Source organism: Catharus ustulatus, chromosome 25 (assembly GCF_009819885.2).
Source record: "Catharus ustulatus isolate bCatUst1 chromosome 25, bCatUst1.pri.v2, whole genome shotgun sequence".
NCBI classification, from domain to species: domain Eukaryota; kingdom Metazoa; phylum Chordata; class Aves; order Passeriformes; family Turdidae; genus Catharus; species Catharus ustulatus.
The window spans coordinates 105,846-130,750 of NC_046245.1; the positions used below are offsets into that span (position 1 = coordinate 105,846).

General features: G+C 41.7%; 1 protein-coding gene across 3 annotated transcripts in view; it reads right to left on the reverse strand.

Moving 5' to 3' along the window:
- Positions 1–24,905, reverse strand: part of MAGI3 (membrane associated guanylate kinase, WW and PDZ domain containing 3) — a 56,592-nt gene that overhangs the window by 16,465 nt on the left and 15,222 nt on the right. For 2 of the 3 annotated variants that reach the window (XM_033080014.2, XM_033080012.1), the window contains exons 2-13: positions 14,702–14,818; positions 13,141–13,260; positions 11,410–11,619; positions 9,949–10,123; positions 9,064–9,143; positions 7,601–7,658; positions 6,467–6,561; positions 5,805–5,993; positions 3,833–4,432; positions 2,788–2,819; positions 875–1,028; positions 290–381 (exon numbers count right to left, since the gene is read on the reverse strand). In XM_033080014.2, coding sequence (XP_032935905.1) covers positions 290–381; positions 875–1,028; positions 2,788–2,819; positions 3,833–4,432; positions 5,805–5,993; positions 6,467–6,561; positions 7,601–7,658; positions 9,064–9,143; positions 9,949–10,123; positions 11,410–11,619; positions 13,141–13,260; positions 14,702–14,818 — 1,922 coding nt within the window. The remainder of the gene's footprint in view (positions 1–289; positions 382–874; positions 1,029–2,787; positions 2,820–3,832; positions 4,433–5,804; positions 5,994–6,466; positions 6,562–7,600; positions 7,659–9,063; positions 9,144–9,948; positions 10,124–11,409; positions 11,620–13,140; positions 13,261–14,701; positions 14,819–24,905) is intronic. The other variant, XM_033080013.1, reaches the window with a different exon arrangement.

The following is a 24,905-nucleotide window of genomic DNA, read 5'->3' on the forward strand; positions in this document are numbered from 1 at the left end:
ACAGCAACAGCTGTGGAAACACCACCAGTGTCCTCAGCCCAACAAAAAACTGCGGCCAAGGATGGGCTTGGTAGCGGAAAGGGCACAGAACCTTGAAGACTGGAGCCCACAAAGAGGGAAAAAAATAAAGGTAGGACTAATTCCTGATCTCTGAAAGGCAGGTAGCAAATGGATCAATTTTGCCATCACTGAACTGCCTGGATGGGATGGGATGATGGGAAATGAGGATGACAGGGTAGGATCATTCCAACAGCAATACTATGAGATAACTGTGAGCAGCTTCACTTACAGGCTGATCAGGTCCGTCCCCACCAAGCACTCGGAAACCAAAGCCTGACTCTTGTTTTCTCAGGAAAACATCTAAATCTCTTGTGTTAGGAGCTAAGAAAAAAAAAAACAAACCAGCATTTCAAAACATGGAGGGGCTATCTTGGACTATTGAAGGATTATGCTTTGGTCGTACACTGACCCTTCTAGTAACAGAACACTAGTAACCAGAAATACAGTGATATTCTCTTTTCAAAATGGTGTAACTGATTTTCAAAGCGGGAATCACAATTATACTACTGTGCAGTAGACCAGGATAAAAGCCAGTCTGTGACACAGCCCAGAGCTACTTTTATAAGCAGGTTTGCTCCAGTTTACTTCAGAACCTTCCTTGAGATCATTTCTGCAATTAACTGTTTTACTGAAAATATGGTTGAAACATTTTTTATTTTTCTGATTGCTTTCTGAATTATGCATTACTTGAAATGCTTTATCCGCAGCAGGTTAACACACAGCAACAAAGTCTCAGTAATTTTACTGCACATAACCTCAAAAGAAAAAAATGCTTCATAATTGAGTATTTTCAAGCTGAAGATCATGTACTTACGTTTGTCCTCATAAATTGTCTTAGACTTCAGGTAGACTTCGGAAGGGTCTAGTTTAGGAGAGCCTGGTCGCATAGCAGAGGGCGGGAAGGGCATCGGCTGCGGAATGGCATCGCTGACAGCTTCCAAACTCCCTGAACTGTCCTGCCTGTCCTTCTGAAACAGCCCACAGACACAAAATCTGTATAAATAAAAGCATGACTACACCTTTGGGTAAAAAGACAATGAACACCATGCAGAAGGAAAACACAGGAAGAAAGGAACAAAACTACAGCTTTCCCAGTGGATGTGTCTGACCAGAGTACTCAAGTCTTCCTCTCTGGCACATGAATTTCTACCAGAGACTAGGCTCAGAGAGGGTTTGAAGAGACTGATGCTCAGAGAGGAGTGAAGCTGGGCAGATGCCGGTGGTTACCGACACACAGGATGAAGTGGGGCATAATGGACCAATCACATTTGGAGAAGACACCGAATATTTCTCAGGCACCTGCCAGGCTCTGGACCACAGTCGAGCACCATGGGCACACACTGTTCCACAGGCACACACTGCTCCACAGGCATTGCCTTCTGCCCTCTGCCAAGCTCCTCCCCACAAGCACCAGAGGTGCTCCCAGCATAAGCTGTTTGCTGGACCAATATACATACAGGACAGGAAGACACACCTGGGTAGCATGAGGTATTAACAACTCACTATTTGCCTTCTCATGATCTGATAGCTGCAACATTCCTGTTCGTGAGGCAAGGACACCAAATGTCCTTGTGGTCTCTCATCTAAATTCTCTTTCAACTATGCACTAAAATAACTCTAAAGACTTCTCCTGGGCTGAAACGCAGCCTGTAAAACTGGCACGTGGCAGTGCATGCTGAACCACAGCAGGAGCAGAACAGATGTAGATCTGTTCTTTCATCAGGAGCAGAAGAAACTGCCCAGAGCCATTGAGCAGTTTGACACTTCTTGTGTGTTTATGCACACAAGAACTCGCCCTTTTTAAGTGAATTATTTTGCCACACCGCTTAATGCCACTGAGCATCGATCGCTCTGTGGGCTGTTGCTCCTGTGTATGTGCTGGAATAGAACGTCAGTCCCCAAGACCAAGCTATTTTTAGCACATTGCCAAGGGATCCATGCTGACAGGGCCAGGGCCCTCCAATTGCAGGGATTTCTGCTGATTTATTCAGTGTGGGCACCTGGATGCTTGCAAGGAACAGAATCAGAAGATCTTATTGAGCACAGTCATCTTTGAGCATGCTGAACATGTGTGCTTGTGTCATCCCACTGCTGGGATACAACTAAGGTTGCACTCAAACAGCAGGATAAAGATAAAATGAGAAGTTACAGTTGTGTTCTGGTAATGGGGTTTTACTAAATTGCCCTGATTTGTTCTGTACAAGAAGCATTTTTAAAGTAGTGTTTCACCAGCCTAATTCACAACAGAAACCATCATAATAAACATAAGCATTAACGTCAGCATTATTAAATCAGAGGTTGTTTTATTAAGACCAAGGATTCTTTACTGAGCTAATATATATTAAAGGTGCCCTGATCAAACTTCCAAGAGCAATGAGTATTGAGCTAGGAATGCACAGCTCCATAGAGACTTGCTGAAAATATGGATCCAAAGATAAGTATTTCCAGAAGGGAGCATTCTATGTGAGGACTGAGAAGAATCAAAAAATCTTTAAAAAAGATCTTTAGAAATCCCCTTTGACTGTAATAATTAGCAACGAAAAAATAGATACTGTATTTTAATGGGTACTCTGACAGCAGTTACTTAGACAAAGAATTTTTGCCAACCAAGCAGACGTGGTTTTGCTAAACCATCTTGCAGGTAGGTTATCACAGGGACTAAAATCCAGAGGAAAAGAGATTACAAAGCAGGTCAGAAACCAAGTTAAATACATCACCAATACTCACTCCTTTGGCAGCTTTAGTAGGTGAGGGTGGACCTGAAGAAAATAGAAAGTAATTTTAATAGCAGGTTACTGAAGGTTGCAACAACATTACGGCAATATAATCAGCTGCTCCTGGGGTGAAAATAATAGCAGCTGATTCATCGTGTTTTTAGAAGGCAATGTGACCAAAACCATCACTTTCGAGAAGTCTCAATTAGAACTGAAAGCTGTACAACACTAAAATATATATTTATCTTTTTGCTAGAAACTGGTCAACCAAGTCACCCCTCGGTTTATGGGATAAGGAGACTTACAAATTTTTCTGAAGGATTTTCACAAAGAAATTTAATTATTTCCTTAGCTGATTAAGGAATAGTAGCGTTTATACAGAAAAAGATCTGAAGATTTTTGCAAATGCCAGTGGCTGAAGTCAAGGTTACAATAAAGCCTGAAGGGACACTGAGTGGGCATGAGCTGCTTCACAATCCACACACTCAGAGGCAGCTTCCTTCGAAAGACATGCACTATCTACTACAGCTTTTGGGAAGAAGATGCATTCTGGTCTGTGACTGACAATCAAGGAAGAGGTATGGACATGCAAAGGAAAAACCAGAATTTTTTCTGCTATCCCCAGTGATCAGCCCCACCTCTTTGCTAATGCTTCTTCCCATCTCCTGCAATCCCCTGTTCATTACAGACACAGTTACTGGAATACATTTGGAGAACCTCACAAACTCAGTCCATCATATGCTTTGCATTATACTGGAGACTATGTGTTTGCTGTAGCACTCCCCGGAGACTTGGAAGAGACAGTGCATAAACAGAGTACCATACAATTTTTGAAGAAAAAACCCCAAAGAAAAACCTAACTACAACCCCAAACAAAACCCCAGCAACATGCTCTCATCCTTAATAGTCAGGGGTATAAATCAAACTTATAAGATAATGGCTCAGAGATATAATGAGCTGCTGCTTAGCTGTCAAGGCTAGACACGATTTAGACATCACACTAAAATAGGACTTAAAAAAGTTAATAACCAATGCGACAACTGCAATTTTGTCTGTACCTCCTCTTAAGACAAGCAGGGGCACCTCTGCTCCTACTGGAAACTGCTTGAGCACCTCCACCACCTGCAAGTGGGTCAAGCTCTGCACATTCTGATGGCAAATCTCCTTGATGACATCCCCTTTCTGTAGACCTTGGCACCACTGGTTGTCCAAAATCATCTTCACCTTCTGGCCTGTGGGACTGTCTGCAATGGCAAACCCAAAGCCTTTAGGCCCTTTGACCAGCGGGATGGTGACCAGCTCTGGCTGAGAGCCTCCTGAGGAGGCAAAGGAGACCCTCTGCTCCGCTGAATCCACGGAAGGACTGTTCAGGCGACCGTTGACCAACACTTTCCCATTCTGGTCCAACACAACTGTTCCCGCTACTAAATCTTGGCTGGACACGGAAGCATCTCCCTTGGCCACCGGTGGGCCATTAATGACAGGTGTGGCTGTCACAATATCCACCGCAGGGTCTTCATTGTCGTCAGGAAGAGGATACCCACGACACAAAGTCATGTTCACATACTGATTGATGGGAATGAGCTGAAACATCTGGACAACATCTGCATGGGTATGGCCAAGGACACAACTTTCATTAATGTCCACAATGACATCACCTGTTACAAAAGAAAGTTCACCAGTGTCAAAAACAGAAGCGAAACCTTCCACAAAAGCCTACCTTACTTAGTCTTCAAACTAATGACTAGTGTCTGGGATATTACCTCACGGCTAATATTGCCAAAAAGCATTAAGGATTTCCTCTATGCATATATTCTATTTCATCTCAGGACACAGTGTACTAAATACATAAAGTTTAATCTGCAGCAGATTTTAAAAATGATACTGTACAGACATGGGAGATGAAGCAGAACACACACACTACAGCAGTCAGATGTCTTCTACTTAATTCATATTGCACAGCATCCTAAACCCAATGAAGAATAGATCGGGATTTTTGGTCCTGTGTTTATTTTAGGACTGGCTGAACTTAAAGCTAGGATTGCACACACACACATGGCTCCATACTCTTACGCTGCTGCCACACATGGCTAGGAATACATTTTCAGAATGAAGCTATGTGGGCTCTGGATCCCAACAGTTTGTTTTGTGTTTTTATCATTTTGATGCGAAACTTTGCATGCATGCTACAATATGCCCTGCAAACTGTCCTATCCCTTTAATGCCAAGGCATCAGTAAAACAGGATCTCTCTCTTATTCCATGAACTACAGTCAGAATAGCTGCACATCTTTTCACTCCAACAGTTCTGTAGGATTGTTTTTATTTTTGCAGAGGTGGAAAATGAAGTACATACAAACAAGTTCAAACAATACATTGGCAACAAAACAGGAAATTTTTCCATTTAGGAAGTAAATAATATTAATAATTCAAAGTATGAATTATTTTACTCATTTGAAGAGTAAGAGTTTATGTTATACACAAAGAAGCATTTTGCTCTTTCTAATATGCAAACCGGAGCTTATAGTAAGGTCATAGGTAACTTAATTACACACGTAACAACCATGAAAAAATGTGCAAGTCTTCATGGATTGCAGGAACCCTCATCCCTCTTCTCTCCTCACTTGTCCAGCTCGCACGACTTTGCTTCCTCATTCCTGATGTGGGTTTTTTGCAGTTTTAATAATTGGTGTCATGGTTTTTGCCAGTAACAAGGCAAAAAAGACCAGGATTCAAACACAGTATTTTTACTTTACTTACAGGGAGGGAAACCATTCTATGAATAAGCATGAAGACAAGCGTCTTTGCTAAAAGCAGAAGTACTGAAACCTTCAGAAGTGCCCTTAAGGTCGATTTTTATCTAGAATGTTGCTTCTTTTCCTTTTCAGCCACTGCTCTGCACAGATCTTTCACAAATCTGAAAACATTTCATTTAGTGAGGATGTGGATGGAGTCATCCAACCTCCCGCACCTCAAGCTGTGTTCTCCAAAGTACCCCAGGAAATAGAAGTTTAAAGAAATAATACTTGACCTGGAGCAATTCTTCCATCTTGTGCAGCAGGTCCATCTTTTAACACATTCTTCACCTGGAGAAACTCATCAGGCCTGTCCCCTCCGATGATTGTGAAGCCAAATCCCATGGTACTTTTTTTCAAGGATGTCCTTATAAGTGCTCCTGTAAGCTGGGATGGATCTCGAGTGAAGACAGACCTCCCTAGTCCTTTGGAAAGCAAATGGACAGGAAACCACTACACTCATTTTCCAGCTGAATTCAGTGAATGGAAAAGAGGTTTTCTTTAACAGATGGCAACAGAGCTGTATGCAAATCTCCCACGTAGAATTCCCAAATTTAATCCTTGAATACCAAGCTTAAAGTAGATCAAAAGCATAAAAACTCCAAGTGTGGTTTTACCTGCATTTCCAGATGGTTCTTCCAACCCTCCAGATTTTCCAAATCTGCTTATGACAACCAGCTTCAGAACAACCAAAATGATTTAAAGGCAGTCTTAGTGCCTCAGTTCAATTTTGACATGAAAAAATCCTTCCAAAAACCCCAAAGATCTCAGAGGCCAACACTGTAATGGCTAGCAAAAAGATAAGGCTGATGCCTTGGTGAATTCCAGAATTGGGTTTTTATAAAGCATACTTGCAAATAAAGATATATGTGACAAAGAACACAATATTCAGTGATACCTGATTTGGAAGGGCCAGCATCATTCTGTCCTAGCTGTTTTTTCCTTTTGGCTTCCAATACTGGATTTTCAAACTGAGTTTTCTGGTTAATATGACTGCAGGTATATAAAAGGTAGGTCAGGATTTCAACAGAAAACATTCTGATTATTTCCAAAGAAAGACAACCCTAGAAATACTATATTTTATTATGTCAGATGACTGCTCTGGAGAAATGAATAAAAAACTCTCATAACCAATACTGAAAGTATGGCTGTTCTTTCAGGAGCTTACTTACTTTGAGGCAAATAAAATTTTACTCCCTTTAATCACTAGGTAGACTTGTAACAGTTTAGAACTGAGCAAACCTCCTTTTTCTCTTGACCCATCTACCTATAGCGTTTACAAACTCAGGCATCACCTTCTTCCTAGTAGATGCCGGAGAAGTACAGCAGAGGAGGGGAAAACCAACAGATTTGAGCATAATTCAAATACGTTGGTTTTGCAAAGTGAAAAATGTTTGCTTGTTCTCCGAAGCTATGTTTTTAACTCTACCATTTTTCTTCTCCATGGTTAAGGAGAGATTAAATTTCCTCTGGCCAGGAGATTCAAAAGAGTTCTTGCAGCAGTTCAGTGATTGTTGACTTGGTTCTTGAGACAGTGATGATCTACATGTCATTTTTGCTCTTTTAAAGTTATCAGGTGCCACTCTTTAGTCAAGTGACTACATTTTTGTTAAACTAAGAAAAATGACATCAGCTCATTTCCATCTATAAATTATTTTGGTTGCAACTTGCTTTCCTTCCTCAAATGAAAAACACTCCACTGAATCTTTAAGGTCACTCTATGGATCTTCCCATATGCCCGTGCTACCAGAAGTTTGTGCCATGAGTTTGTGACCCCAGAGCTGTTTTTCCTGGATATATTTCATAGTTTCACAGAATCACAGAATGGTCTGGACTGGAAGGAACCTTAAAGCCCATCCAGTTCCACCCCCCAGCCATGAGCAGGGAGGGATACCTTCCACTAGACTAGGTTGCTCCAAGGTCTGTCCAACCTGGCCTTTCACTGCATTACAACCTCTACTTACTGGGAATCAAGCACTTCACAATTTCATGCTCAATTTTTAAGTATGCCAAATCAGTAATTAGCACTTACTCAACGTAGTATGTCCCATACTGAGGGTCTTCTATTTTCTCCCATCCATAAGGAAGTTCTGCAATCAGAAAGACCAAGTTCTCCATTACAGGGGAAAACTATCCTCAAATATCAGAGTTTTCCTTAAAGAACACCTAGACTCACAAAAAAATATGAGGAAAATACAGGTCCCATTTTCTTCCCTGACGAAAAGTATCAGCATGTTCCAGGGAACTCTGAAGCCCTGTAACTCTTACTCTTTCTTCCACTAAATAATAATCCTGGTATTCAATGAAATCACACCACTTTAAACATATAATAAACTTAACAATCTGTTTGTACTGAAAATTACATGCAAAAGGCTCCTTTTTATGGCAAATTCAGCATCTGGTAAGATGGTGTCAGCTGCTCGTGACTGACTGAAAGCAAAAAGCGGTTACCACAGAGGTCAGTTTATCAAGTTCATTTGTTCTAGTTTTCTTAAAATATTGGAATAATGAATGTAGTCAGTTAGCCAGACATCGTAAGGATAAATTTGCCCTGCAATTTTGTTTGAGACTGGCCTAAGTTTGACAATAACAGAAATTTCCCTAGGATATGACAGCATGTTACCAATTACTAATACCAGCATTGCTCCACAGAGTCTGACTAAAGACCCAGTGGGTCTATTAGTTTAAGTACTGTTCATTTGGATATCCTGTGTCTCTGTTTAAAGTGTTCTTTTTGTCCCATGGTGAGCTGCACGTATGCTTAAAAAGCAGCAGTACGCAGCCATTGCTCCAGTTGGCTTCATTACATATACATGGCTGTTAGACTGGGCAATTTTGGAGGATGACAGGTCATTCTGAGACTTCTTCAGCTTTTGGAACATGTCAGGCATTTGCTGAAGACAGAGCTACCTGACACTCTTTTCTAGCAGACTAAATTGCTTGGCTGTGTAGGAAATGGTTGCAGGAATCGCCTGGAGGCTTACTGACCTGGAAGTCTTGAAGGAATTTAAATCAGTCAGATTGTTCCCTTGGCTTCTGCATTCAAATACTATGTCACATGCAATAGTTATCAATAGCAATATGTATTTTGCCATACCTTCTTTCTTATATCTATGTTCTGTTACTTATGGACCTTCTGCTTTTGCCATATTCCACCTGTACAACAGTTTCCAGTGAGACCATCACTCACATGCAGTTTTCTCCTTAAGAATGACACTTACCAGAAAAAAACATATCATATTCTGCTCAGGAATGCAGATAAACCTTCCATTCAGCCAGATTCTACTATTCCAGGGAAAATACACCATGGACTTTCCCAGTCTTATGTAAATTCCTATTGTCACCAAAGAGGGGACGCTCATCACTACACTGCCAGCTACAGAGTCACATCTACCAGGGAGAAGCTGCCACCACAGAAGTAATGGATTGTATCCAGCTGGGATAAACTCATACATTTATCAGTGACAGGTGTCAAATGCATTCTGAACATCTCACCTCCATCTTCACAATCTTCAGGAGCTTTGGCCTTCTTACAGAGCCGGGGATCAAGCCATGTGGTTGTCTTGGTGTTGTGACTGTGGAGCAGAACGTGTCAGTAAGAGAACTCCTTCACACTGAAGAAAGTTTGCCTCAAGTGTTTACTATTGTATGAAAGTGTAGATTTCAGATGATACAACCTTTATTTGCTCCTCAGTCATATAAAAAATACTAAATAGAAAAGGCATCAGCACACTGGATACCATCCAGGGCACATGGGAAGTGTTTGAGACACTGATTCTCTCCCCAGCCCACAAAAGCTCATATGAGAACAGCAGGTGTTTCTACCCGATAGGAAAAAAAAATTTTTAGCCTCCTCATATGCTTAACTCTCAGAAGGTTTTTGTTACATTTCTGCCTTAGAACTCATGAGGAAGCTTTACACGTGCACAAACGAGCTACTTTCCTATCCTGGACTTTCATCTGGGCTATTAGTATTTTGAAACATCCATTCCCAGCCAAGGAACACAAACAGAGAAGAAAAACAAACAAACAAACAAACAAAGAAACAAACCCCAAGGTCTCAAATTTCAGAGAAATATGACATAGAGAAGGCTTCCATATTATACTTCACTTAGCAATACCCAGCCAGCTTTGCATTTGTGAGATACAAAACTATGAACAAACAAACTGACTTTGCAGGTGGAACCATAAGGTTTTCCTGCACCATGGCAAATTGCACTGAGTGTGCAACATTGAGGAGTATGAGTAAGGAAAGTAACAGTAGGAATATATTAAATATCATAAAGAAATAGAAGCAGCAAGAGCAGAAGAGAGGTGAAATAGCAGCTTTCCAGACTGCAGCCACCAGCACTTCTCTCCTCCAAGGAGCAATTTACTCACTCGATGAAGTAGATCATGCCAGTGTCCGTGTAGGCCATTTCCCAGTTCTTGGGTAGGGGTTCCAGGGTCTCATCCCTTGACAAATAATTTCTGAAGTCCATGTTGCTGCTAGTCTGGTTGTAGCTGGGAACAGGTTTCATCCAGTCAGGAGAATCTGAATGTTTTTCTTTGTTTTCTGCAGTTGTTCAGGGAAAGTGTTTGTCAGATGCTTATGCTGTTTCTCACAAAGAACCACCCTCTTAATCTGGCTACGAGTGGATGTCAAACACATCCCTGTATGTGATGTCCATTTTTTCACTTTTTTTTTTCAGTTGTGAACTTTGAAAAGCTGACATGAAAACACTGAACTCTGCTCTTCCCCTGCCAAATAGAATTAACCTTGTATTATGCATCTGAGCCTACTCTGAAAAATCAACACTGGCAGAAATCCAAGTTGACTACGCTCTGTTGCCGTTTCTACAGAGAGAACAGTATTTGTAATGCCATAAAACAACTCAAAAAATCCTACTAATATTCCTCAAAGAATCAGAAGGAAATGTAGAGAACACCCAAACTTCCAGTAAGATAAACAACACCTTCCTACAAGCCACAACCAGAAAAAAGATCCCAAAAATTCTTGCAGGAACCTTTAAATAGAAGCCCGTACCCTTCAGAACCGAGGTTATGCTTGATACCCTCCCTCTGTGACATGATGACGTTCGTAACATTCACCCAACCACCAGCCTGACCACTGGCCCCTCTGTGGTGTTGCCAGGCCTGAAGATGGCAAGTTTAGGGCAGGTCTGGTCAGTATAACTCCATCCTAAACAGTCGCACACAGGATCAGCTGCAAATGCAATGCGACAGTTCCCCTCCACTGTCAATCCTCCCCCCTCCAGATGAGTAACCATGACAGCAAAAGGAAAAGGGTGTCCTGCCAATCCCAGAAAGGTCCTGCTGGACACCGCTCCAGCCTCAACACACTTAGCTTTATTTCTCTCCACAAGCTCCCCCTCAGGTGGTTTCAGGTTGCGTGATAGTCCCCTTACACAAAATCACCTGAAAATTTTACAGTATGAGCCAACGTTGCCCCTTAAACCAATCACCTCCCCAGACTCTCCTGTGTACAAATTCAGTAATTGCTTTAAAATTCAACAGCAACATTTGCAGGGTATGAATTCTACTCTGTGAAGGATTCTGTTACTAGAAGAGTGGACAAATTTTCCTTCCCACTCGTGTAACTGGCCCATATCCATCACCACATATTCTTGACCAAGCAGTGCATTTTATGATGCAATTGTACATCTGGCCGGGAGAACAGCTGGTTCTTTTTAAAAGGTCATCTCAAAATCAAGTAGAGGCACTAGCCTGAATAGAAACTGCCTTCATACTTCACCAAAACTAAGGAAGCACGAATGTTAGTTGTATAGTCCTTATCCAATCATACAATACTCCAGGGAATTTCTCCCCTTGTCAACCAACCTATCCCACCGCTGCCATTAACTGCTTCCTTTTCCTCCTCTTCCTCCTCTTCAGGGAGAGAACTTTCCATCCTTTGCATTTTGCTGACAGATGTGGTTCTTTTCCGCTGCGATTCAGTATCAAAATCATTGTCAAAAAGAACTTGATCCACTGGATCAGGCTGAAAGGGGCTGGGCTCTGCTGGAGGCTTTGGAGTACCATAAAAATTACCTGGAAATGAGACAGAAATCAGGATCACTGAAGCACTGATACAGCTGAAGGCACTGGCAGTGGCTGTTATCGGTTTAGTGCCCACGCAAACATATTTTGGTGAAAATTTAGAGCCTCAAAGAAGATGTCAGCACTCCCAAAACCCAATCAACAGTCAAAGCCTAGTTATTCATACACTGACTTTTTGCCAATGCAGCACTAGTTGTCAGAAAACAAGAAGTTAACTGAAAACTTTTATCCTGCCATAAGTTTTCTAAAGAAAAAGATGGATTTGTTAACTTTGCCTGGAATTCACTAACACTCCACAAAGAGACTTAGGGAGCAACCTTAGAGGAGCAAAACAGTGAAAATCAATTATTCTTGCCCCTTTTACTAATTACCAGCGCAACAGAAATACTCAAGTCAAAAAGCAAATTCATTTTGTGCAGAAACAATGTATTTTTTTCCATAAAACTAGTTAACAAGTAGATGATTTTTAACACTTGTAATTTTCTACTGACAATACATGGCAAAATAAAGATGTTGATATGGCTTCATCTAAAAATAATTTTTACTTCAGAAAAAGGAACAGATTTTTCCTTTCATATTTTAATCTAAAGCACAAAGGAATCAGCTGCTGTTTTCTGGAGAAGAATTTCAGCAATTGATCTCTCTCCTGACTGCTTGTATGATTTTTATTAGAGAATTGAGCACAAAGCAAGGAAGCTTCCTAGAATTCCTGCTGGGGTAACTGGTGCCCAGATATGGTTTTGACCATGCAAATAAAATAAGAAAGAAAACCCTTCTGCAAATATCAAGCAAAGGCAAGGCTCAGAGAGGGAACACCCAGATAAAGTGCATTAATCAAAGTGCAGGAATTTTAGAAAGTACTAGTTTAGCCTAAATTTGCTTAGGAGATTACCACAGACAGGACTGTATTAACAGGTAGTGTGGCATATGGAAAACAAGAGGCAAAGAGCCTTTCACAGGATTGTCTACTTTTTACATCTCCTTTTATTTTCTCACCATCTTCACTACAATGTTTTTCCTCACCATATTTAACTAATCCAATTATCCTACAGATTTGGACAATCTGGTGCAGTGCTGTTAAAATTTTAATTGAAAATTGATTTTGTTTCCCTGCTGGGTCAGAATTTCTCACCTTCTGTCCTTTTGATGCACACCTGAGAGGAGAATGTGGCTCCATTCTCTGCGGTTTACACAAAATTGACTAAATTCTCTTGAATTTGTACCAGGCACAGACAAACCTTTTCAGAATGCTTCCCAAAAATGCACAAAGTGAAAATAATATGGTGGGATTAAGTGTGGTTGAAAGGACAATCTGCGGTTTACCAGAAAGCTTTACAACAAGATCGCTCCTCCTCTTCACAGTAATCCAAAAAGAGACTAACTATTGTCTCTCTATTGCTGTCATGACCATCAAGTGAACGGAAAAACTGGTACCACAAGGAGCTACACTCGGACTAAGATCCTGGACACAAGTACTGGGTACTTATTCCCAATTCATTAAACATCACATACCATCATATGTTCCACTTTCTAGCAAGGCTCCACTTTCTTCCAGTGCTTTAAACTGCTCAACAGGAATGAAATTATAGTCTACCCCAGGGACCTCCCCATCTCTGGGAGCCCTTGTAGTGCCTGCAAAGACAGAGAAAACACTCTTGTAAGATACTTAAATGCTGCCAGTTAACAAATGCTGCCTGCTTAAAGTTCAGCAAAAAAAATGCATTTTCAAATCTTTATTCAAAGATGATGTCACTTCAGTAAGAGTTAAAACAACTGGTGAGCAAGTGAAGAATGATGTCTAAAAACTGGGCCAGTAAATTATACAGGAACAACAGTTCTGGTGCTGGAGGAGAGAAGAAGCTGGGTGAGGTGGTAATTAAGAGAGAATTCTTTCTTACGGTCTTAGGAACCAAAAACAACTTTTGTGGCAGCTGACTACACCTGAGCCAGGCAATCCCAGTCTGGGATTCTGGGAACATTGGGAGCTGTGATATTTTATTTTAACCCAGCTGTAAGGGTACTGTATCTTTTCCTATTTGCACCAGCACCAACTCTCTAATTTGCAATGAGATCATCATGACTAAGCACATTTGATTTTTGGGCCACCAAATCCATAACTAGGCACAACATTTATTTTTTAACCTACAATTCAGAGTGTAATTTAGCAACACTCCAACCCCCGGCTGCAGGTAAACTTTATCAGTAAATTGGTGTGTTAATGCAGAGGTTCTCAAAGTGTTTCACCTAAGAAAATAGGCCTCCCATAGTTACAACAGCCTAATTAAAGCTCTCCTGAAAGGACTGCACTGATTCATTACTATTCATTACTGCCTACAACCTAATAGCATTTTAAAGGCATATATAATTTTTTCAGGCAGCAGTATGAACAAGAGCTAGTAAATAAAAGCTAGTAATAGTGAAATGCAGTTGAAGAAAGCCGCAAACTCTTGGGTGTGCTCAGAGAGAAGAGAGCGGAATTCCTGTAGATACAAAAACGTTACTCAACAAAGTAGGTTTTTAGTGCAATGAATACCTAAACAGTCAATGATGAGCCTTTTTAATCAGTCTTCTCAGGATGAACAGTTTGCCTGCACATTCTGCCACTGCCACCCCTTCTGCACCCAGCCCCTCCTCCCACCCTCCTTCCAGCTGCCCTGCTCTGCCTAATGCACTTGACACTCAAGGTCTCAGTTTGCTCTTTGTGAAGAAAAGCCCTAACATGTTGACAAAAATCAGGACGTTTTTGCAGTGCTCGATCATGCTGAGAAAGATTTATTTCTTGTGGTGGCTGGAGGCATTCTAACAACAACTACTGATGAACTTGTGAAGAGCAACACACAGATATTACTGAAACCATCTGAACGTTGAGTTCTCAAGTTTTTGCTGGTTTTCAGCCCATACTGGCTGTACCAATTAATGGCATCTTCAGATATAAAACTGCACTAGTAAAGCCAGAAGTCTCTGCTGCAAGGTAAAACTCTAAATCAGATTAAGAGAGAAGGCATTTCAAGCTCACAAATGATGTGGGAGTTAGCAGGAACAGATCAAATGAGACTGATCTTTACATACTTACAAGGGATGGTTCTCAAATAGAGATTGTCTCTGATCACTTGCTGGAGTTTGTGGTCTATCGAGCCCTTCTGGAACTGAAGGCTCAGGTAGTGGCGTAAGTCCTTGTTGATGACTTTTCCTTAAAAAGGAATAAATTAGAATAATTTGTAAAGCGGGATCTCGCAACAAGAATTGTGTTTCACTGCTATAGAAGTTTCAGAAAAAGCAAGCAGTTAGAAGAGCTGGGTTGTTTTAAATACAACAACCTTGATGAAAAACACCATTTTGTGCTATCAAATCACAGAATCCCAGAATGCCTTGTGTCAGAAAGGAACCTTAAAGCTCACCTGTCCCAGTTTGCTTCAAGCCCCATCCAACCTGGCCTTGAAGGCTGCCAGGGATGGGGCAGCCACAGCTTCTCTGGGCTCCCTGTGCCAGGGCCTCACCACCCTCACAGGGAAGAATTTCCTCTGGAACAGTGATTTTAAGCAGAGCTGACTAACAACCATGCCCCCTCAACTGCCAAACAAGACAGCAACAATATTCTGGAATTGTTTGAAAATCAATATAAAGTACTAAAATACAAAACTTATTACCAAAATTCAAAGTCTCTACAGACAAGAAACTATTTCACTATATTTTGAAGTAGCTCCCATTCAATTTACACCTACTCACTAGACACCTGAGTTCAATATTTTGTCACATGGGAAACTGCATTCTTCAAATTATAAAAAGAAAATATTTCCTTCTTAAAAACACTGCTTAATAGGAAGGAGTTGATTTTTTTTTTACAATTACTCCCTTGCAATACTTCTGTCAGATATCATTAGTGAATCTGTCACATCACTGGAGAACCGCAACCCCTTCAGCACACAAATAACTGAGCTCTTGTATTACTGCCTCATCCTTCAGACAGGAGGGCACAAACCAATCTTTTTTACCCTGTCAGCCTCCCAGAAAGCACATAAAATAGGGTTCAGTGACCCTGGTAAATTTAAGTTACGTACTACAGCAGAACACTCAGGACTTTAGGGAAAAAGCTCAGCCTTTGTCTCCAAACCTAGAGCAAGAGACGGGCAGTAGCAGATGGATGCTGATGCACCACATCAGCAGGGAAAAGGCTGGAACAGAAAACTGCTCCTCTTAAATTATATTACCAATAGGTTATGAAATGCATAAACCTGCCCCAGAAGCATTTCTGACAGGAGCCTTTGAAGCCTGTGAGCTCAAAGCCGCTAGGGAGCCCACCTCAAACAGGTCACAGCAGTCCTCATACAGGGCCCACTCACATCTTCAACCAATCACCATACTTACGTAAATGTCAAATTTGGAAAAAATCCCAAACTATCAAAACCCTCCCACCACTAACCAAACTTTCCCAACTACGTGCCACTTCCTCGAAGCTGGTTGCATGTTTTGGTTGTGGCAAGTTCACACTTTCCCTTCCCTTTTAGCGAAGGTGAGGGCGTTTCACACCTCATTCTCAATGCTCAAACGTGACTTCAGCAACCACAGCTCACCCTCTGCACCCTCTTCCCTCCAAACAAAACCATGGCAGGATGAACATTTCAAAGTGGATTACCTACTGGCCCTTCAGAGAGGTGAGTGATGCCCATAGACGTGATGTCCACACACAAAAGCACCTTAAACGCCGAGGCAACGCCAGCACACCCTCCAAAAAGGTAGCACATCCTGTGCCGAACATGAGCCCTGAGCTTCAAATGAAGTCAAGTTCTCACCTGCCTTAACACTGTCATTTATTTAAAAATTACTGCCATACACATAAAAAGCATTTTGCAGTATTGGGACAATACCTCAGCATTGCCCTCGTGGCTACCCAGCAGTTACACAAGCAACAGCAATTCCCACTAATGCAGTTCTCCACCAACCCCTTCCCAGGAAGGCACAGCAACACTGCAGCCCCCACCTTAATTCCCTATTTTACCAGCATGAACTTACAAAATATTGGATTTGCTTCCTGCAGCATAATGAGGAAAACATGTCATGGAATATGGAAACAAATGGGGCAATCTCCAGCAAGAAAAGTATTTTCCATTTGTTACTACAAATTACTTTATTCTTTGTAGACAAGAGAGTTCCTCAACATTTAAAAAAAACATTGTTTGCTGCTGTAATGGTCCAGTCATCTCCTTGTCAAAGCCAGATCTGCACTTCAGCAATCACAGCATATTTCACTTAGGCAGATCAATACTTGTATTTCACCGAGGCAGATGAATCTGTTTATCATCTACTTTCAGAGTACTGCATGTTGGAAAAACCATGCAATATGTAAGAATCTGTTCTGGATGTAGAATAACAGACTTCATTTACTCACTGATTTTTTCCTCTTAATGTTTAAATTTTTAAAAGCTTATAAACCCTTTCCAATAAACACCAACTCAGTTTAAAGACAAAATAAAGGCAAGGTACTAAGGATATGTTGATATTGAAGGGTTAATATTAAAAGTTTAGAGACTGGACCACATTCTGAGATCAAGATGACTGAAGATTGATAGGATTTCCTGCGGAAAACAGAGGAAAGTCAAACAAAATAGTGGGCAAAGGAAAAATCACAGAAATTCACATAGAGAATGGTGTGCGTTAAAAAGCAGAAAAATAAAGTAATAGTAAGGATGCTTTAGGCAGCCTCTGGCAAAAGCCACATTATTTTCCCTCTAGGAGCTGAACATGCTTCTTTTTAGATTAATTCACACAGGCTTTTAGGAAAGCCTCATGTATAGGCTTCTCCAAAATGACCTGATAAATGTTGGCCTGGTGTTTGTTGTGCTCCTGAGCCGCCTCTAAAAAATAACACAGGAAACACAGGGACTAGTCAAGTGGAATAATATACCTTATACAACTAAGGTTCTGCCAGCTGAACAGCCACAAGCCTCTTGTTTTCAATTTTAATTTATATTAACCAAAAATAACTGTTTAGATGAGAATATGCACACTGGAGCTGGAGGAGAATTAAGTGACTACAGGGGAAAAAAAAAAGGCTCAAGGGCCACTGCAGTAAAACACAGCGCTGTGAATTAGGGAGGTAAACAGGAGTCACAGGTATCCTGAAAATGGGGGTGGTGGCTTTTACAAACAATGCAATGGTGAAGTGGCCTTTGCTGCTGTAACTAAACAGAACAAAAACCAGCTATTTATATCCAACCTGTCATGGAAATGCTCAAGAACACATATTGCAGTTACAAACAGAGGAGCATAGACATGGTGCCCCTAGAACTTGACAGAAAACCACATTTCTAGATAAGCAATGTTGGTAAAACAGCAAAGTTGAACACCGAAAGATACAAATAAATTCTAAGAATCCAGTCTGTGCAGTTTTCATGTTGACCTGGCAAACACACACCTATGCTCTCAGTGCGAGGAAAAGGTGGGAGGCTCAAATTATTACAACCAATATAGAAAAGTGACTAGATCATTTTGAGAATGTCCAATCCAGTTCAGCAGGTGCTTCCTCAGCTCGTGAGTTAGAAGCACAGATGAATGTATTCCTGTGCAGAAGCCTGCTTTTCCTTCAGGGAAGGGGGCCCACAGCCATGGGATTTCTGAGGAGGAAGGTTGAGACTAGCAGCACTGCTTGGCAGTTCATGCCCCAGGCCACCAAGGGCACCCTGGCTCACACTCAACACCTCCCTGTCTCCCTTCCAGGTAATGAAGGCAACAATCCAAGTTGGGACTCTGCCTGTAGAAGAGAGGAGTTCCCTAAGAAAATGCAGACCACTTTGGGAGGTGAGATGACAACTATGCCTGGACCAGTGACCCATCTGGGAAAAGAGATCCTGGTCGCATTATGGACTCCAGGTAACTTCTGCTCCTTCCCTGAAAAACTGCAGCCTCTTCAAAATGCAGGCAAACTCCCTGTCAGGCAAAGCAATACATCTCAAGGCTCTTCACAGCCAAAATAATCCATTAAACAAAACTCATTTACTACCTGAAACCTGAGAAATATTAGACAGGGTTACATTGAAAGGCTCGTTTAGTCCTAGCTTGCTACATGCCATCCAATAAATTCTTGGTAATACAGTCCGATTTACAGAAATTATGGTAGAGATAAGCCTTTACAGCATTAATAAATCATTTATCAGAGTGCTCAAAATACTGACAAGGTATTTACAGTACTAGTGAAAGAAATGAAAACCCATTTATTCAGATTTAAGAAATAAGGTTACCACAAACTCCATTACAGAATGTACATCCCAGCTGACTTTGGGGATTTTCTTACTTTTGTCAGTAACATAAAATTGACTCCAGAACCACCAATAACTTTGAATTTTTACTTTTTAAGCCTCCAGCTTTAGATCACTCATTACTAAAAACCAAGAGGTGCTCAACGCCAGCCATCACAGCATAATGCCCACAGAGCCTCAGTCAAGGTGGTGACTGATTCAGAGACAGTTTCTCATTCCACATTGTTGAATATCCCAGCAGTCTGTGCTGTGCTGTTTCCTTGAAATCTTACAGGGTTGGAAATATTCTCCCAATAAACCAGGCCACTGTAAGTAAACCACTGGAAAACTAATGTGACTGTTTGCTCATGAAATTCCACCATTAAAGCATTTGAAGTTCTGAAGTTAACTAAAATATCCTTTGGAAGACACATCCCGAAAATATATTTGAGAAACACAAAAAGGACTGGCCAATCAGGCATTTTTATTACAAAATATACTTGGAGCTGAGCAGGATAACATGTGAAATGTAAACAGTGGGAGCTTGGATACAATCGCCCTGGATTTTAGTTCTGGTTGTATAGAAACAATTACAGTAATTTCACGAATATCAGTCACACCATTTTGACAAAAATTTTGGTCCAAACCCAAAGTGCAGCTTATAATCAGGTGCGGCTTATATGTGGACAAAGAACAAAAAGTTGCTGTTTTAGTTTGGAGGACAGGTGTCTGCTGAGAAAGGCAGGAGCTTCTCTCTGAAATGGAGAATGTAAACCCCTTCCCTCCAAATTATTATAATTTTGAAATCAAGGGGTTTTCAGGCAAAGATAGGGAATTAGGAATAACAGTTCTTTTCGAGGGAAATTAAAATAGAAATACAGCACTACAAAGAACAAACCCCAAACCCTGACACAGTCAGAGTACAGCCTGACACCCGTCAGGCAGGGTGTTGGCAGCAGTCCCATTCCATGGTGGCTGCATCCTCCTGCAGTGACAGATGTGGCTCAGCTGGAGCAGTGCTCCTGTACAAGGTGCAGTTTCCCTCCGGAGCTCCAGTGGTGATGTGGAGAAATCCGGTTTTCCTCTGGAGTCCAGTGGAGAAAGGGGCTCCCTTAGTGTCCCAAAACCTCTGTTTTTATCTTGGTAAGAAATGTTGGGCTCTTCCCCCTGGCTGGAGCATCTCCCAATGGGATGCAGTAATTTTATCAGTGCCACAGTGGGACTCAATGGCCATTAGCATAAAACGACTCGCTGGATGAAGGATGGGTTGTGAAAAGATAAAGAACAATGCCTCACCTGGTTTCAATGGATGGCTCATTAGCAGAATATCTGCCGTTGAGATAAGGATCACTGCCCCTACCCTCAACAGATGGTGACAGAATAGATATCTTTTATCACACTCTGTATTGTAACCCAAGACAGTTGCCAACACCCAGATGTGCGGCTTATAATCGTGAAATTACTGTAAGTCAACTGTAACAGAAAGCTCTAGAGTGTGTGTATCTATGGCTAGGTTCCTGATCTGCCATAAAAAAAAAAAAAAAATCTAGCTAGAGTTGTCAGTTCATTTGGACAGTGTATGAAAATAACACTTGGCACCCAGCTAACACTTGCCATTGGTCACAGATGTACCAGAACCACTGAAGCTTGGAAGTGAAAAATAAGCCCGGAGTGCAGGATAAGGGTAAATGGCTTCCCAGTGCCATGGGGAAGGAATTCTCCATGAGGGCGCTGAGGCCCTGGCACAGGCTCTCCAGAGAAGCTGTGGCTGCCCTGTCCCCGAAAGTGTTCAAGGCCAGGTTAGACTGGGCATGGAGCAACCTGGTCTAGTGGAAGGTATCCCTGCCTATGTAATGAGACTATCCTTAAGGTTCCTTTCAACCTGAACCATTCTGGGATTCTGTGATCCAGCACTGTAAAACCAAGAGGTTTTTAACCTTTTGCCACCTACCCTGAGCTCATTTCCCTGACAGTTCCAGAGTATTCATGGACACTCCCCTACACCCACAGCTCTGGTCTAAGCACAACCAACAACAAAGAGCTTTTTTTTTTTTTAAACCACCTAAAAGCACAAGCACTCGGCTCACATGCCAGAACACATTCTGAAGAGGGAGAGCATCAGCAGAGCCCCAGGCAGACACCTGCCATTTCCCTTCCATCTGCTCCTGGGACATGGCCATCTCTCCAGCAGGCAGTCCCAACCAGCACATGGCAGGGCTGGGTCATGCACCACTTCGGAATAAGGAAAAAGTAGGAAATTGAGACCAGCTGCATCTAGAAACCTGTACGTAGGGCAGCAGTACTACTCAGTTACATGGTTCTAGCATGGGTCTCTACTTTTCTTCTCTGTATCTTGTTATATCTGTAGACATTCTCAGCCTGTGGCTGATTTCCATGGAAAGGCAGCATTTTAAGTCGGTTTTATGCCCTGCACCGGCAGCAAAAAAACTTGCATAGCCTAATGAATTGCCTACAACCTTAAGGATTTTTAAAATGAAAATTCTTTTGAGTAAAGTAGTTCCAACTTTCAGATTCCAGTTTCATACACACTAGTATCAGATATGCTTACAGTAATACATTGCATGCACACAAAAATCCATTTACCATGGGAATACGGTCAGGAGAATTACCAATGAGCAGGGTTTACTCTGATAATGCCAAGTATTTTAATATTCCTTTATTAAATAGGAGAACAGCAAGGTTCAAAGGTCTGTGCAGCTGTTTCTGATAGAAGATCAGACACTGGAGGAGATACAAGCAGAACTGAAGTAATTTAAAATACTAAATGGGTCTCAAAATGCAAATATAATCACTTCCTTCAATTTAACAGTGGGGAAGAAAAATGGAAAAGAACTTTACCCAAGAGAAGTTCGACATTTTTTATTACACATGGAGACTTTCTTCTCTTTAATTCAATATTTTCTTGATAAGTCAAAAAACACTGAACAGATTAACAATGTTTTGCCTATTTATAAAGACTTGTATTTTCAAAAATGGGGTAAACTGGTCCATGATTTCCATTTCAAGTCAGATGCATCACTTGCAGTGATGGTAAAGAACAAGAATCCAATAAACTGTACCCTGTGAGCCTCTGCCACTGTGTCCTGATTTAAGGGACAGTATTGCTAGAAAAAGGTGAGAGTTTTTTCCCAAAATGGAGAGTGAAAAAATTCCCTCTCTCCCAGTTTACTATAATTTGGAAATTAAGGAACTCTCAGGCAAAAGGTATGAGTTTTGGAGTAACAGTTCTTTACTGATATATCTACAAGACAAACAAGAACAGCATCAGCTACGAAAAAAAAAAAAAATCAGTGACAGAACAGAACGAAACTCAGTCTCAACCCCTTTTTCCAGTCACAGATGCCTCCTCCTCCGCACAGTTCCAATGGAGAAGGCTGGAGCAGCCTCTCGGTCGCAGTTGCAGGAGCAGGGGAGCGAGGCGGCGCTGGCCGTCCCAGGTGGGAGAAGTGTGAAGGAAAGAACTCCGCTCACCGTGGGCATCCCAGTTCTCAGCGCTGTTCTCAGAAGCAGGAAGCTGCAGCAGTCGGAGTGCAGTCCCACCATGGAGAAAAAGCAACCTCTCTCCTCCGCGTTCAGGCCAGCGAGAGCGAGTGTCCCCCCACCCCCGGAAAGACAAAGCAGCCCCCGACCATCCACCCCCCATCCCTCAAACCCCCCTCCGCAATCGCAATCGAGCCAGCCCAGCTATCCCTTTTGTCTTGAGCACTTAACAGCTAAAGCGGAACCGCCCGGCCAGCTTAACATAATAATGGGAAAAATTTCTCCACAGAAGGAAAGAGTAAAAAACTCCCCCAACCCCCAACACACTGTCAGGTTTGATACAGAGAAAATTATGTACTACAGGGATGCCTGGAAAAACCACTGAGCCCAGCCTGGGAACTTGAAACACCTCACAAAAACCAAATGTGATTGGCAAGATCTAATTATGACTCTCTAAGCGAGAAAGGGGCGTTAAGCAGAAGAGGAAACAGGCTTTTGACACCACAACAGCAGATGAATCAAATACACTGACCAGAATAGAATATGGAATTGTAAAGATTGGAAAAGAGCTCTAAGGTCATCAAGTCTGACCATCAGCCAGCACTCACTATGTTCACCGCTAAACCATATCCTTAAGTGCCACATCCACACGGTCCTTAGAACGTTTCCAGGGATAGTGACTCCATCACTTTCCTGGGCAGCCTGTTCCAAAGCTTTACAACCAGTCCCATGAAAAAAAATGTCCCAACACCTAATCTAAACCCCACCCCCAGTGTAACTTAAGGACATGTCCTGTTCATGATCTAGTCAAACCACCAGGTACGTGATGGAGCTGTTGTGGTACGGCAATACACCAATGGGCTCAAACACGTTAAAAGGATGTTACAACACTCTAAAGGGTCAAAACAACAATCAGAATTTCTAATGCACAAACACATTCTTAAAAAATTAAACTACAAAATTGTTTTAATAATAGCAATTCATTAAAAAGTCTTAATTATGCACTAAAGGCCTTGCTGAGTTTTAATCACTGTGCAGCTCAATACACTACAAAGGCTATTCTGGGTAAGTAGTATCTGTCACTGCAACACTTGTACTGTGAAGTCGAACACAGATGCTTACAGCCATGAAATAAGAGTCCTCTGTAGCTATCACAGGTTACAATAATACATAAATCATTTAGTCTACTCTTAAATTAAAAGTGAAGCACCAAAACAAAGACAAGTAACTTGAACAATGGAGATGATTTTCCTAGGGCTAACTGCGGTTTATTTCCCCCAATTTATAAATAATCTTCCGTTTAGTCCCTTAAATTTACAATGTGAGATTTTAATTTATTCACACTAGAGAAAATGCTTTACTGAGACAGCAAACAAACCCGTTTGGTCTGGGAAGCACAATTAACATATCCAACTGAACAAAATGTTACTTGAGTCCCCAGACTGTTCTAATATTAATGCGTCCCTTTGGAAATCTCCAGTTTACGTGCAAATTTAAACTTACTGACATTTAATACCATCCCATGTCACACTGCTACAATGGACTGCACACAGGGCACCTGTGCAGGCTAACCTGTTATAGGGTTTAGCAGAAGCTGCCAATCCTTCTGTTTGTCCAGAGAGTGCATCACATTTCAGATGTGACGTGTGTCTAACATACCATATCTCATTGCTCAAGCAGCATGCAGCTCTACAGAATGACACATTTCAATCACATCCCCAAAGAAAAACGTCCTTGCAGCTGTTCTCTGTTACACAAGTCATTTAATCTACTTGGAACTTGGCACTGCTTTCCCAACAGAAGGGTACGTGTTCACATGCCAAGACTTTTTTTTTGCTTTTTTGAGTGTTCAGATCACAATAGAATTTATGCAAATTACAGAAAGGTTTATTTTTAGCCTGATATGCAAGATATGCAATTATACTCTGCATAATTTCTAGGCCCACTAACCTACTTCAGTCTGGAGTTTGGCAGGGCAAACTTACAAAGACACTCTATCGACAAAGATGCTGCACGCCTGTTCTCCTGGAACAGACAAACTTCTGGGGTGACCACACACCATGGAAAACAGAAAATGTTCTCAGCAGAGGTGTCCTCTCCCTGTGTCAGTGAGCAGCAGTGTGTGCACCATCGTAGCTGGACCTATAAACTAATTTACACAACAGCAATTTGGGCTTTGAAATACCAGCCCCATCCTGAACATCCCTGCTTTGCATTGCTTCTTGTAACAGATCATTCCCACACAGAAATGTCACCCAAGGGCTTTTTAGTGGCTACTCATTGCCACTTTCCCATGCGACCCCCACCAAGGTCCCACCAGCACAGAGACCCTCTGAGCACAAAGAGTAAAGGAGCAATTCCAGCTCCAACAAGCATGAGTCATCATGCAACTTTTATGAAGGAATTAGAGCCTCCTGAAACCCGTTTTTCAAGGAGCCTGGGAAATCCCAGCACTGTTGCAGGGTGGGCTGCAGCATTCCCAAGGGGCAGCTGATGCTTCAGGCTGTAGATTGCGCTGCTGGGAGTCACCACACTCCAGAGGTC